Genomic DNA, 14,005 nt, shown 5'->3' on the forward strand with positions numbered 1-14,005 from the left:
TGTACTTTCCTTATTTATAGAAGAGCCATGTCCTTCTATTACTAAGCATTCATCGTGGAATAATATGGAGAAGAACCTTGTATTGAGTAGTGTGAATAGGCAGGATGAAAACTGCTAATTGAACAAATATTTCGGATACATATAATCCTACCTGCAGCTCTCTTCTTGAGACAGGAGTCTCACATTTTTTTTGTAAAGCTGCAACATCTCATTTGTAATCTCGTAAAATAATATCTTTCTCCTATCTTCCTATAAGTCTTACATAAACCAAACGATTTGAAGATCCTAATTCACTCCAATATAGACTGTGAATTTAGGGTGATGTTAGCAAAATGGTTTTGTGGCTGTGAAACTGGGACTTTGCAAAATCAGAGCGTTTGCCAACACATGACACAATGTGCATCCTTGCATCAGCACTCTGTTTAGTGGGATTCACAAACCAATCCTGCCTCATTAAAATGATCCCACCCAGTGGTCGTATTGTGCATCAAATTAAAACATCCTTAACAGAGTAAAATAAAGGATGTGATGCAAAGCAATGAGTGACCTGACATGCAATACCAAACATACTAAGCTTAAAAACTGCCCAGTCATTGGGCCTACCCTTGTGGACTGAGTGGGCTTAAACCCTTAGGAAAACCAATATTGAAGTACTTCTGGTAGCAGGCAAACAAATTACTACCACTCACAGAAACCAATCCTAATTTTAGACCCTCGAATCCATAAAAGTACATGATTCTACAAAGTAGTGCTTTTTGTGCAATCTGGTGCCTTCAAAGTGCTAACAAAAGTATGAGTGATGAGTTTACCCAGTAACCAGGAAACCAGGTCCTCAGTCTGTGATGGCAGATCCGTCTCACAAAGTTCCTCCACTCTCTGGAGGAGCAGTGAATGCCTAGCTCAAAGGAGGTAATGTAGGGCTGAGCCTAAGTACTATACAACCCAATTCATCCTGCAATTGCAATAGACATGCGAGTTTTTGCCAGTATGCAACACTGTACTAATTTCCCAAGTACTGTACAGATATTTAAAGTATACATGGAGACAAGTGATAGAAAGCGCACATCTTGCAATACATAATAAAATGAGAATTCACTGCTTACAATGCTAAACGCAGACCCCCTGGTTTACAGCCATTTACCATATACTGAATGATTGCGAACAGAACACAAAAGTGCTCCTGAAAGTGAAAATACATAAAACAATTCCAAATCTGATGTGATGGTTCAAGAACTTTTAGTCGGGATAATCTCTCACAATTGCGACCTTATCACACATACAACAGTGTGAAATGGATGGAAGCAATACTTTAACCAAAACCGAGTCACTTTATTTGGGGTTCGAAACCTTTATTATTTAGAAGCCTAGTGATTGCAAACATCAAAAACAACTAAAGTACCACCTTTCACAACCAAACGTACAGCATATCAGTAACCAGTAGTGCAAAGGAACAGTTTCTTGGAGTTTAGGAAAATGAGTTTCTGTAGTTGAGAATGTCAGCCTATGACTAGGCGATATCATTCCCTGAGAATGGGGAAAGGAGCCGACTCCCCTGGTAGAGCCACCACTCAGTTTACAGGCAATTGTAGATGTCGTTTCTATAGGCATTGATCCTCTGATCTTTCGTGAGCGCATGCAGGTATGCTGTGTTCATATCTATGCACTCCTTGTGCTAAGGGAGGGCTTCCATGCAGACAACATCTGCATCACCGCAGGCTAGCAGACCACCAGCAGTCCATTCAGAGGGGTTCCTCACCAGAAGAAGTGATGTTATGGATGTGGCAACAGAGCAGAGTCCCCATAGGGCTGGGTCCAAGTAGTATTCCGCCTTGAAATTATGTCTGACTTCAAATCACATGCACAAATTCTGGTAGCAGGACAACAACCCAATGCCAAACAGAGTTTCTGTATCATATACAATTGTAAAATCCTGTCAACAAGTCTGGAGCAGAGCTTCACCCTCAGAAGAACTTCTGAGCAGGCCTCCCATTGCAATCTTTCCTGAAAGTGTTGTGGCGGCCACTGCCTGTGGGCCAAGTCCACTCTTCAGGTCGGTCAACTCCCCCACTTTTTAGTACTTAACTTCTTATCACCCTACCACTATTTATTTTGGGCTTCGCTTTCATTGGCACTTAACACTACCTCTTGATGACATTTTCTTGCATATTCATTAGGAAATAAAATGGACATAAATAATTTACTATATCCCTGGAATTTACTCATTATCACCTTATGTAAGTATTTAAGTTTATATTTTAGCAATAAGTCATGAGCTATAATGCCAAAACTCGTACTCTAGATTTATTAGTGGGCCAAGCAGACATTTTACCTCTGTAATCTGTACCATTGAGAGAATTTATGCTGAGCCACAGTGAGTGAACAAGCACTGTTGATATTTTATCCAATTAATTGTGAGGTTTTATGGAAAATGTATCTGTTTATATTTTATGATATACTTGTATGATTTATTTTTAAGCAGAATAACGCTTTATTGAACAAACGAGTAAACAAGCTATACTAATACATTTTTTATTTAACTTAACTTAATATAAATTAATATCTTTGAAAAAATAAGTTTTTTTGATTCCTCAGAAATACGTTTTATATTTGAAACTTCTATCTGAACAATTAACACATTCTTGGATGTAAAATAAATTATTGTAATATAGTCGTACAGTAATATGTTTTAAAATGTTTTAGGTTGATGCATTGAGGTTGCGACTAGAAGAAAAGGAATCATTTCTTAGTAAGAAAACAAAACAGCTTCAGGACCTCACAGAAGAAAAGGGTACCTTGGCCGGAGAAATTCGGGATATGAAAGACATGTTGGAAGTAAAGGAGAGGAAAATAATTATTCTCCAGAAAAAGGTAAGACATGAACTGAGGAGTAAGTGATTAAGCATCTGTTTCCTTTCATGTACCATCGAAGAGCAGCATCTTGTGGTAATTAGTTCCTTAGCTTGTTGGTTGAATTTTAAAATGAACAATGAGAATACAAATGAAGTTACCATCAAAACAGGTTCTGGTGAAGAATGAAAATGAGTTCCAATTTTTGTATTCATTTCTGGAAATACTGCATGGGGGGGGGGGGTTGCTTATGGAATAAATACTCTTGTGAAATACATTTTTTAGTATAAGCGAGTTTTGTGGTTTTATAACTCTTCTTCAATTTCATGTTCTTTTAATATAATAATACACACATGGACCGGTTCCCGGAGACAAATCAAGGTCACATTTTTCAAAGACTGCCTACAAAAATTTGGAGTAGCAGAAGCTATGTAGAGAAAGCTATTGCCTATCAATTCAAGGACTCTAGTACTCTCTCATTAGAGAGCAACAACAAAGGGTGATAGATTCCTGATGGCAGTACTCGAGAGAACAGGCAAGAAAGCAGAATTTGAACCTATGAGAGTCCACAAAGAGTTTCAACCCAACAGAGCTGCATGAATAAGTCTGCGGGTGGACAGTGTTGAAAGTTCATAAGAGAAGGACAATGCAAGAATGCAGGTTCCACCATCCCTGCCGTAGATATATATAAATGCATCCATGTACTTGTAGGCATTGTGGTAGAAGTAGAAGTAGTAGCAGCACAATAATAGTAGTAGTTGGAATAGGTTCTGTAGGTCTGGGACCCTTGTCAAACAAGAACTAATAGCATAACATATTTGCAAATAAACTTGTCCCACAGCTTTCTATCACTTATGTAAAAAACAGGTGTGATGTCTTCAGTTTTGGACTTCCTGGAAATGCCTGCCATTGTGAATTAAAGTAGGCTGCTGGCAAGCATAAATGAGAAAGGATCCTTTACATTTTGGCCTCCAGTCCACTTTCGTCGTTCATGGAATCATCAGAGACGACGTTCTATGGTGTGTACTCTCCTGGTTGTCCACAACTGCCAGGCCTCCTGAGAGTTGTTCTTTTTAAAAGGAAGCTCCTGAGAGGCCCCATGAGTCTAGGTTTGTGTGTGTGTGGGATGGGGAGAGGGGGACAGTGGATCAGCACTTGTTTCAAGATTGAAGCGGACACCTGTGTGGGATCAAGAGTGGGTGTTTCATAACACGTGGGAACTGGTGGAGGGGCTTAACCCCTTCAATGCGGCCGCGATTCCCCTGGTGTGCTGTAAACAGCACAAACAGGGGCGGGCCGTGACGAACCCCAGCCGTCATCAGCACACGAGCACCGTAGTGCATGACGGCTGGGGTTCGTCATCAGCACCGAAGGGGTTAAGCAGGTGCCTGATAATGTGCTAGTACGGGAACCCATGCTAGAGAAGGAGCAAACGAACAGCATCATTTAGGAGGGGGTAATCTGCATGGACAGATGTGGTCACATGTGAACACATAAGAATGGGTACATCAGTGTTAAGGGTGTCAAACCTATTGCCAGGCTCAGAAAAACATTTTGGGAGAAGGCCTGATGCTGGTTAGTGAACTTGAAATTTAACAAAAGGTCGAGAACCTTAGTAAATTTAGTGCAGAACAGACAGTTTTGACTTGAGTTTGGGGGTTGAACATGAGTATTTATCTCATTGTGACAGAATTTGAGGTATGGAGGGAAAGGTAGACTATTTGTGTTTATTTCTCTTTTACAAATGTTTCCCTAACCTTAGGGCCAGACTCATTGCTCCAAGATGAACCTTTCTTTGCCATCAGTTCAATATATGTATTTGGTATTTGTAGACTGCATTATACCCAAAGATGTCAACAGGCTAGCAATAAAGGAAGAAGCTTAACGTGAGAGAACAAAAAAGCCATCCCACCCATCACAGAATGGAGAAAAGCCAGGTTTTAAGTTTCTTACGAAAAACAGGTTGGGAAGTGATACTAGCAATGCCGGGTGGTAACATATTCCACAGCTTGGCTGCAGCTTCCTAAAAGTTCCTCCCTCTCCACCTGGCTTTCCGAAATCTTGGTGTAATTACCTTCCTAAGGGAGGACGACCTCAACAGTCTGTTGGGAGAATTCACGATGAGTCCAAGAGGAGTATTTGTGATGAGCCCACAATTCCCGGGACATTCGACCATCTTATGCCAGGGGCAGGTCAAAAGACCTAGGAATTGGTTGTGTACATTCTCTGACTCATTTATATAAAGTGGGTGCGCCGTGACCCATATATGTGGTTCAAAGTACTGTAATTACTAGCCTCTTTGTCTTGTTACCCTTCAATTAAGCAGTTGCATTGGTTGCTAAATGCAGCTGACATTTTTTATTCATTAATAGAAGGTTCACTGTATTAACAAATTACAAATTGCAAAATGTATGATTTGAGACTGAACTTGAAAATGCAAACCCATGCGCAAATACAGTTGATAACTAAGGAGCAATACAAATTATGGCTGATGGGGGTAGATATAATCTCAACATAACAGGGATAGGTTAGGGAAGAATGATATGGGTGCTTTGTTACATGGAATTTCACAGACCACAAAGCATTTTGGTGTTAGTAACCCACTCTGAAAACCACATAGGTTACTAGATATGCACTGTGACCATCTTAGGCCCACTGAGGAGGGGTTGCACATTGTTAGGCAAACTCTATCTTTGTACATATATATGATTTTATGACTGTATGCAAATTGTTATTTTATGGGAACGCTTATGTTCAATACGGTAGGCCTGAGATGCTTATGGAGACAAGCCAGTAGCTTGATTAATTGGGAAATGCTAATTCAGATGCCATGGGTCTCATCTGTTTATTATGAAATGTTACAATAACGGCAATAGGACTGAATTTTTTATTGTGAAAAGCTTATGTTAAAGTAAATAGATCTCTAAGGGTGGATTGTTATTATACTGTGCAAAAACCTGGATACAGGGATTGTATTGCATGAAATCACACAAGTTACCTTATTAGGCAAAAATGTTGATGTTGGTTACCCTCTCTCACAAGCCCTTGAGGTACAAGAGTTACATATTGAGAATCCATGTTAGGTCCACTTTGGAGGGGCATATACTATTTTGCAAGCACTAATTGTGTACAAAGGTGTAATTTTATGATTGTAGGCACAGTGAAGCCTATGTTCGATAGAGTAGGCCTGGGTACCTTATGGTGATTAGCCAATCATAAAAGCTGTAGGCCTGATAGGTTCACTAGGAAAGAATAAGTCAGATGTCATGGGTCAGATCTGTTTGTTATAAAAGTTATACAAAGGCAATAGATTTTACTTATTTATAGGGAAAAACACATGGAAAGTCCAATGAGCTTGTAAGGGTGGACTATTATTACACTATGGTGGAACCTGTCTACAGGTATTTTGTTATATGAAATCCCACATATTACTATAACAGGCAACGATGTTGGTGTTGGTTACTCTCTGACAGACCTTTGGGATATGGGATTTGCACTGTGAAAATCCCTGTTTGGCCAACTGAGGACGCCATGTATATTGTTTTGACAACTGCAATTGTATACATTTGCAATTGTATGACTGTATGCCAATTGTTGCCTTTTGGGAAGGCGTATGTTCAATACAATTGGGCTAAGTTGATTATGGTGGCAAGACTATGATAATGGCTATCACCCTTATTTCGAGTTTATTTCACGTTTATTTGGACCGTTGGTCCACAAACAATACATATCGATAAAAAGTTCATCCAAAAAGTTAAATAAAACATTTCATTACACACAGACACCTTAAAAACATATTTTAAAAATACTAATTATTAAAACTCGTTTAAAAGATATAAAACTGCCTTCACTTTTTGCATATATTTCCCCATTGCCACAGCAATATCTAAGTGGGACATTTCTGTCATCAGTGTCACAGCCTGGGTCCTAGTTTTAATCTCATATTTCATAAGAATTGGTTTTAAAAATTTGATACGCAAGTCCAAAAACTTCAGACAATCAAATAAGATATGCAGCATATCACATTTGGACCCTAAAGAGCAAGTACAGCTTCCCTCCTCATTGATCATGGCCCGCTTTACCGAGTTGTTCATATAACAAGGGTTAACCCCAATTCTAGCCCTCAGAACCTCATTTCGTAATTGACGGTCCGGTAACTTATCTATGTAGGGGAAGCAATAAACATTATTCCATGCATCAATCATAAAACTGGTCGAGGTTTTACTTGCAAGATAGATTTTGTCCTGTGCATGCGATATTTCCTTTCCCGTTGACCTGAGTAACTTTTTATCAATATTAGCCACGGAGACAGTAGGGCACACATTAACTCTCATCTTCAAGCATAGCTTTGTTACTTTCCCCCTGGTCTCTCTTGCCCATTTTAGTTCGCTGTCCCGTATTTCATTTTTGCCCCATTGAGATATTTTGGTAATTGCGCCTATTTCTAGGCGTTGCCAAAAGCGCAAAAGGGCCATACCAACTTGTATACCCCATGAAGTCAGGCCTAGTTCCAGTCTTACTGCCTGAACCATTGCTGACCGGGGGAGCGTAAATAACTTTTTTAGGTTTTTGCCTTCTTCCACATCCCAGTTTTCCTTACCACTTAGGAACAACAGTTCAGCACCATACAAGTATTGTGGGGGTACAATTGCAGCATAGGCTTTTAGTACTGGTTTGTCGGTCATAGCACCATAGGCTTTGTTAAACAATTTCAGACCGCTAATCGATGCAGAGGTTCTTACTTTAGATGCCTCTAAGTGGGTATTCCATTTCAAATTCTGCTGGAACCATAACCCCAAGTATCTATACTCTGATACTGATTGCACTTTTTCTGACCCAATCCACCATGAGAACTCAGTTTTCCTCCGGCCAAAGCTCAATGTTTTGGTCTTATCCATATTTATCACAAGTTTTTTTCTTAAGCAGTAGTCATTGAAAGCATTTAATTTTCTTTGCAAGCCAACCTCGGTCTGGTCCATAATCACCAGATCGTCGGCGTAGAGTAGGCATGCTATCTGCTTGCCATTTAGTTTCGGGCTTGCCCCAGTTGTGTTCCCCAACATTGATGGTAGGTCTGCTAGGAACAAGGAGAACAATAGGGGAGCTAATACACATCCCTGACGCAGACCATTTCCAATTTCTATTTTCCCTGATAGACTACCATCTATGTCTAAAATTATCTGTGCCCAGTTTTTAGTGTGGAGCATTTGAAGCAGCCGCAGTATATCATTAGGAATTCCCTGACTAATTAGGGCCTCCCACAGCAGCTCCCGGTCCACTAGATCAAAGGCTGCACGGAAGTCAACGAAACAACAGAACAACCTACCCCGCGATTCCATTGACTTCCGTGCTATGGCCCAAAGAGCAAAACAATGGTCGATAGTAGAGTGGCCGGCTTTAAACCCACCCCGTTCCGGGGGGATGGTTTGGTTTTCCTCTGCCCAATCTTTTAATAAATTTAAAATTACTTTTGCAAATACTTTTTCCCCTATATCGAGGAGGTTTATAAGCCTATAATTTTTCGGTATTGTGTGGCTACCCTTTTTATGAATAGGCCTAATAATTGCACCCTTCCAACTTTCTGGGATGATTCCCGTATCCAAGATTACCAGGAACATCTTTGCAAAGAACTCTGCCCACCATTCAGGCCTCGTTTTAATTATCACTGCTGGGAGGTTATCTGGTCCTGCGGCACGTGTAAGGTTCAAACTAGCTATAATCTCCGTTATATACCTTGGGGTAAAATGGTCCTTTATCTCATCCCTCATCCGTGGCCAACCTAAGGTTCCCGGTATTGGTAGTGTCGGCCATCTTCCATAGATTTCTTCCAGATAGCCTACCCAATCATCTTCCGGGACCTTACAAGCGAGGGAACCGGCTTTACCGCCCAAACTCTCTTGGACTAATTTCCAGAACCCTCTCACATCCTTGGATTCAATCACCTCCAACATATTTGCCCAACATTTCTCTTCATACCTTCTTTTTTTATTCCGAATTAATGTTTTATACTTTAACCTTAGTTGCTGAAGTGTTTGATATAGGTCCACTTTAAACATGGCCCTTACTCTTCTCTCCTTCTGTCTTATCAGGGCCTTAGCTACCCTGCATTCTTCGTCAAACCAGGGTTTCCTATTTTTATTAACTACATAGCTGCTCAGTCCTGACTTTTTTACCTTGAATTCCTTCTTGAGAGAATCTGCCAGCTTACCTATGGTCAATTCAAACCACGGGATTCCTGCATTAGACTGAATTTCTTCAGTTGGGATTGATTGTTGAATTAGCCCAAGCTTTTCTATCTGTTCGTCTGATATACAGGTTGTTAATCGTTTGGGGTAATCCACATGGACCTGTAGAACTCTCTCTCTACGTTTACATTTCGGGATGCATATTTCTAACTTCAAAGGGAAATGGTCACTACCTGTCGTTTTCGCCACCTCAAAATTTCTTATTTGATTAAAGCACCAGGCCTGACAGAACATATAGTCTATTGGGCAAGGTTGCTGGCCCCTCACAAAAGTCTTTCCCGCGGGCTGGTCTTGCTGAAATCTACCATTTGCACATACCATGCCCAAGGACCCCATTAGCTGACTAAGTGACTCATCCTGCTGTGAGAGCTCCCCCTTGGAAAGAGTGCAGCTTCAATGTTATATGCTTCTAGCAATTCTTTGTGCCAACTATCTACCTTTTTGGGGTCCAATCTATGGTTAAAATCACCTACTACTAGTACTAAATCCTTCAGATGCTTGGCACTAGTTGACTCCAGATCTTCTTTCAGTTTACCCAAATTCTCCTTATATTCGTGGGCCTTTCCCTTCTGTATATACACATTTATAATGCATATTCCCTCATATCTGGGATCTGCCTTCTGCAATAAGATTCTGCAACCTAGTGCCCAATCACTAAGTAGTTTTAACCTTTCAGCCCTCCTGACTATCTGTGTGGAGATTAGCGTTAATTGTCCCCCTGAAGGCCTCCCCAGATTATTTTTCTTTGCTGCTTTAGAGTGTTGGGCAAATCCTTCCATAACCAAGGAGTTTAGGGTATCGTCACACAGCCATGTCTCCTGAAGGCACACAATGTCATTACTCTTTATAATTTTATCGAACTCGATCTGTGCCGATATTTTCTTGTAGCCATTTATATTCCATGATAGAATTGAAAGGCTGTGTGACGACCAATTCTCCTAATCGATTTCGCTTAGAGATCCCTCCTCATCGTACTCCCTAGATTCTAGGGGTGCTAGGACTTCATATCTATTTCTAGCATATATACCTTCCCCATACCCTGCAGCTTCACAGTCAGTTACAGTGATTGCAATATTCTCCTTATTATTCCAGTTCGAATTAATTAATCTTATCTGCCGTAACCCTAGACCAGCATGGTTTGTCAGGAAGTACTGTCCCTGTATTTCCTCCTTCCTTACCAGTCTGATCCCCTCCTTTTGTAACTCATTTTTCGCTTTTTCCACCGCTTCTTTCACCCAAGCAGAATGAAAGAGGACTTTAGTCGCCTCTTCTCCTGTGCTGCTTGCAACAAAACCTACTTCTTTGAGGTCCGATGTACCAATACTCCTAAGACTTGCACATTTACCCATTGTGTATAAAAGCTGAGATCGATTTAATGGATATAGTTTCCTAGCTTCTTTCCCCCCTTTACCACCATTTTCGGGTTTTAGGAAAATCCATAAATCGTTAGAGCCTGTTTGCCTGACCCCGTGGTTAACCCCCTTTGAGGTAGCTTCCCTTTTCATAGACATTTGGTTCCTTTTGTTGTCGTCAATCGCGGCCCTGCTGCACCTTGGCGTTTCTCGAGATCCTGAGGGCTTCCTTTTCATACTTTCCTCCTCTATAACCTCTAACTCCCTTGTTATAGGAGCCACCCCACTTTTATTAGGCTTTGGTTTTACTGAACTGTTCCATTGTTCTTTCTGTTCCCTTTGTGGCTTTACATTATTCACTTTTGATCTCTGAATTTTTACCCCCTTGTTACCTCCTACTTCCTTCGTTTCTCCTTTCCCTCTACTCAAGATCCTGGTAGGGTTTTTTTCTAGGCAACTTTTTATACGAGTAGCCTCCCTTCTCGGGAATCTACCCGTATGATATCTTGTTTCCCCCCATTTTTTCACAATCATTGGCTGCCTAGATATATATACTGATGGTTCCTCTTTCATTAAGTTTGGGGCCCCTAGCACATCTTCCTCCGCCTTATTACTGCCGTCCCCCACCTGGCTTCCATTTATTGGCCTAGCCAGGGCTGGCATTAAACCTCTAATTTGGGTCAGCTCACCCAAGATTGCTTTAGACTGGTCCCCCTGAATTTTTAAAAGATCGTTATTTACAATGGAAACCTCTAGCAAGCCTTGCAGGGTTTTTTGGAGGATCCACATAACCTCAAGCATAGAAGTGCTTGAGGCTCCTGTAACCTCAAGCCCATGCAGTGGTGATTGCAAATGTTCCTTTCCTAGATGTTCATTTCCTAGATCAAGGGAGCAGCTCACATGTACATTCACGTCCACATTTTCCTTAGGTTGCTTCATAGTTCCATTTAGAACATTTGCGCTTAGACAATTAGCATGTATGGATACGTCATCTCCTTCGTCCTCTAAATCCCCTTCAAGTGACTGCTGGAATAATCTAGGTGAAGACGACAAACGTGGGTTCAGCAGTACTCCTGATAAATTAAGGGTGGACTCATTCAGGGAGGCTAAGACATCGTCGCTCCTGGACTCAGAGTTTATGTCACCCTTATTGGTTCATTCAAAAACATTAGGGCAGATGGCATATGTCTGATCACTTTATGATCAAACGTTATTTATAGGGAAAAACACTTGTTAAAGCCAATAGGTTTTTATGGGTTTATTGTTATTACTCTATGTTAAAACCTGAAAATGGTCATTTTGTTACAAAGAATCTCACAGATTACAAGCAAGGGTTTTGGTTTTGGTGTTGGCTACCGCCTCTGACAAGAAGATCTGCATTCTGATAATACTTGTGAGACCCTTTTAAGAGGACTTGAACATTGTTTTGCCAGCTGTAATCGTACACATAATTTTAATGTTATTACCCTTGCATTGTGGGAAACCTTATGCTTAACGCCTTCGCTGCGGCGGCTATTCCGCCGCAGCGCTAAGGAGGCGGGGGGGCCGCGCGGCACGCACATGCTGGTGACGGAACCGCTCCGTCACCAGCCGCGGTTGAGCTGTGCTCATGGCGGAGCGGTTCCGTCATGGCCCCGCCTGCTCAATGGAACGCCCAGCGCAGGCGTGGAATCCGCGCCATGCAGGCGCGGCGAGCGGGTCATGACGGAACCGCTCCGTCATCAGCACAGCGCCACCGCGGCCGATGACGGAGCGGTTCCGTCATCAGCACGGAAAGGGTTAATATAGTAACCTTGAATTCGTTATTTTGACAAACTAACAAAGGCTATAGGCCTGGTTGATTCACCGGGAAAACGTATGCCCTGTGCCTTTGGTCTGATGAGCTTTTTATGAACGGTTACAACAAAGGCAGTTATTGAGGCTTATTGTTTTATGAAAAGCATGTGTTAATGGAAACAGACCTTTTAGGGTACTTTGATATTATACAGTGGCAATTATGTACATCAGTGTTTTGTTATGTGTAATGTCACAGATTACCATGGGATGCAGGGGTTTTGGTGTCGGTTAACTCCTATGACAAATCCTCATGCTGGACGATTTGCATTGTGAGAATCCTTTAACGCCCACATGGCTGGGTTTGCATGATATTTTGGCAACTGTAAGTTTGTACATATTTGTAATTTTAGGCATTTACACCTGATGTTTGCCTTGTGGCAATGCTTAAGCTCAATTCACTTTTTCAGAATTGGTGAGAAGCCATCGAAAAATGGCAACTCCACATTGGTAATTAGAAAAAGTTATGTCAGATGCTTTATGTCTGCTCTGTTAATTACAAAAAAACTATGAAAATGACAAAGACAGCAGGCCTAACTTAGTTATAGTGAACACATATCATAAAAACAATAGAAATATTAAAGGGCTGATTTTTAATGCAGTGTTTTAGAGCACTTAGATCGAAATTTTGTTACATCTAATTTGTGAGATTTCTGTAGTAGACAGGGGTCATGGTGTTTGCTAACCCCCTGATAAGTTCAGTGGGGTGTAGATGATTTGCATTTGAGAATTCTTGTTTGACCTCTTAGGAAGGATTGCATATTGTTTTGGTAAATGTCATTTTCTACGTGTGTAACTTTATGTGTAGAATTTAGCAGTGTGTGTATTTTTTGAACCAGCATGACAGCTTTAACTGTCTGCCAGGCCCATGTAATAAAAAAAGTCATATACACTGTCAGGGGGCTGACATCTAACCAGGAATCTCAAGCTGTGCTTAGGACTGAATGCCGAGGTTTTAAATGTCTTGGCCTGCCAGAAGTAAGGGCAACCCTCCCAATAGCCATGTTGCTGCTGACACTAGGTAGCACCTAAGCAGAGGGAGCCCAAAATGGAGGAAAAAGGCCAAAGACAAAAACCTCCAAGGTGACAGCAAGGCTCCAGGAGGACAAAGAGGAGACATCCAGAGGAATGCTGATAATGCTGACAGGAAACACAGACTAAATTGGAAAAAACAACGAAAACCCAGAAAGAGAAAGGAAGGAAACTATTCAGGTCCAGAAGTACCTATACCAGTCTGGAGTGAAGAAACACGAAGGCAGGACTCCTCAAAGCAATGTGACACAAGAATTGAAAGAATGCCCCTCCTTTTTTAGCCCAAAAACCGAAAATACTTCAAGGGGCTGGTGCGGCTGTGTCAGTTTGAGAAACTCTCATAGACTCATAGGAAAGAATAGGTTGGTGGCCATGTTGGAAAGGGCTCTATTGCTTCCCCATGACTCCTCACTAGAAGATTCTGGGATGGAGAAAGAAGATAACAATGGAGGCACTGACGGCGTCTCATTCCCAGAACCCTGGTGGACCGGACACCGCAAGGTGAGTTTTATTAGAGCGCGCAACTGTCTGCCATTGCGTGTAGAATCCTGTGGGTGCAAGTCAAGCCGCACATTCTGCCCACCCAAGATTTACTCAGGAACCATCACCAGGCGGGATGCTAGCAGCAGCACAATAATACATATACAGAAGGACTTTGGGTCAACCCTCTTCCAACCATTGGGCTATATGAGTGTC

General features: G+C 41.5%; 1 protein-coding gene across 4 annotated transcripts in view; it reads left to right on the top strand.

Annotated features, from left to right (window-relative positions):
* The window catches only part of ERC2 (ELKS/RAB6-interacting/CAST family member 2), a 2,191,867-nt gene that overhangs the window by 869,574 nt on the left and 1,308,288 nt on the right, over nucleotides 1-14,005 (top strand). For all 4 annotated transcript variants that reach the window (XM_086939131.1, XM_086939132.1, XM_086939133.1 and 1 more), the window contains one exon: nucleotides 2,701-2,868. In XM_086939131.1, coding sequence (XP_086795257.1) covers nucleotides 2,701-2,868 — 168 coding nt within the window. The remainder of the gene's footprint in view (nucleotides 1-2,700; nucleotides 2,869-14,005) is intronic.

Source organism: Lissotriton vulgaris, chromosome 9 (assembly GCF_964263255.1).
Source record: "Lissotriton vulgaris chromosome 9, aLisVul1.2, whole genome shotgun sequence".
In the NCBI taxonomy this organism is placed as follows: domain Eukaryota; kingdom Metazoa; phylum Chordata; class Amphibia; order Caudata; family Salamandridae; genus Lissotriton; species Lissotriton vulgaris.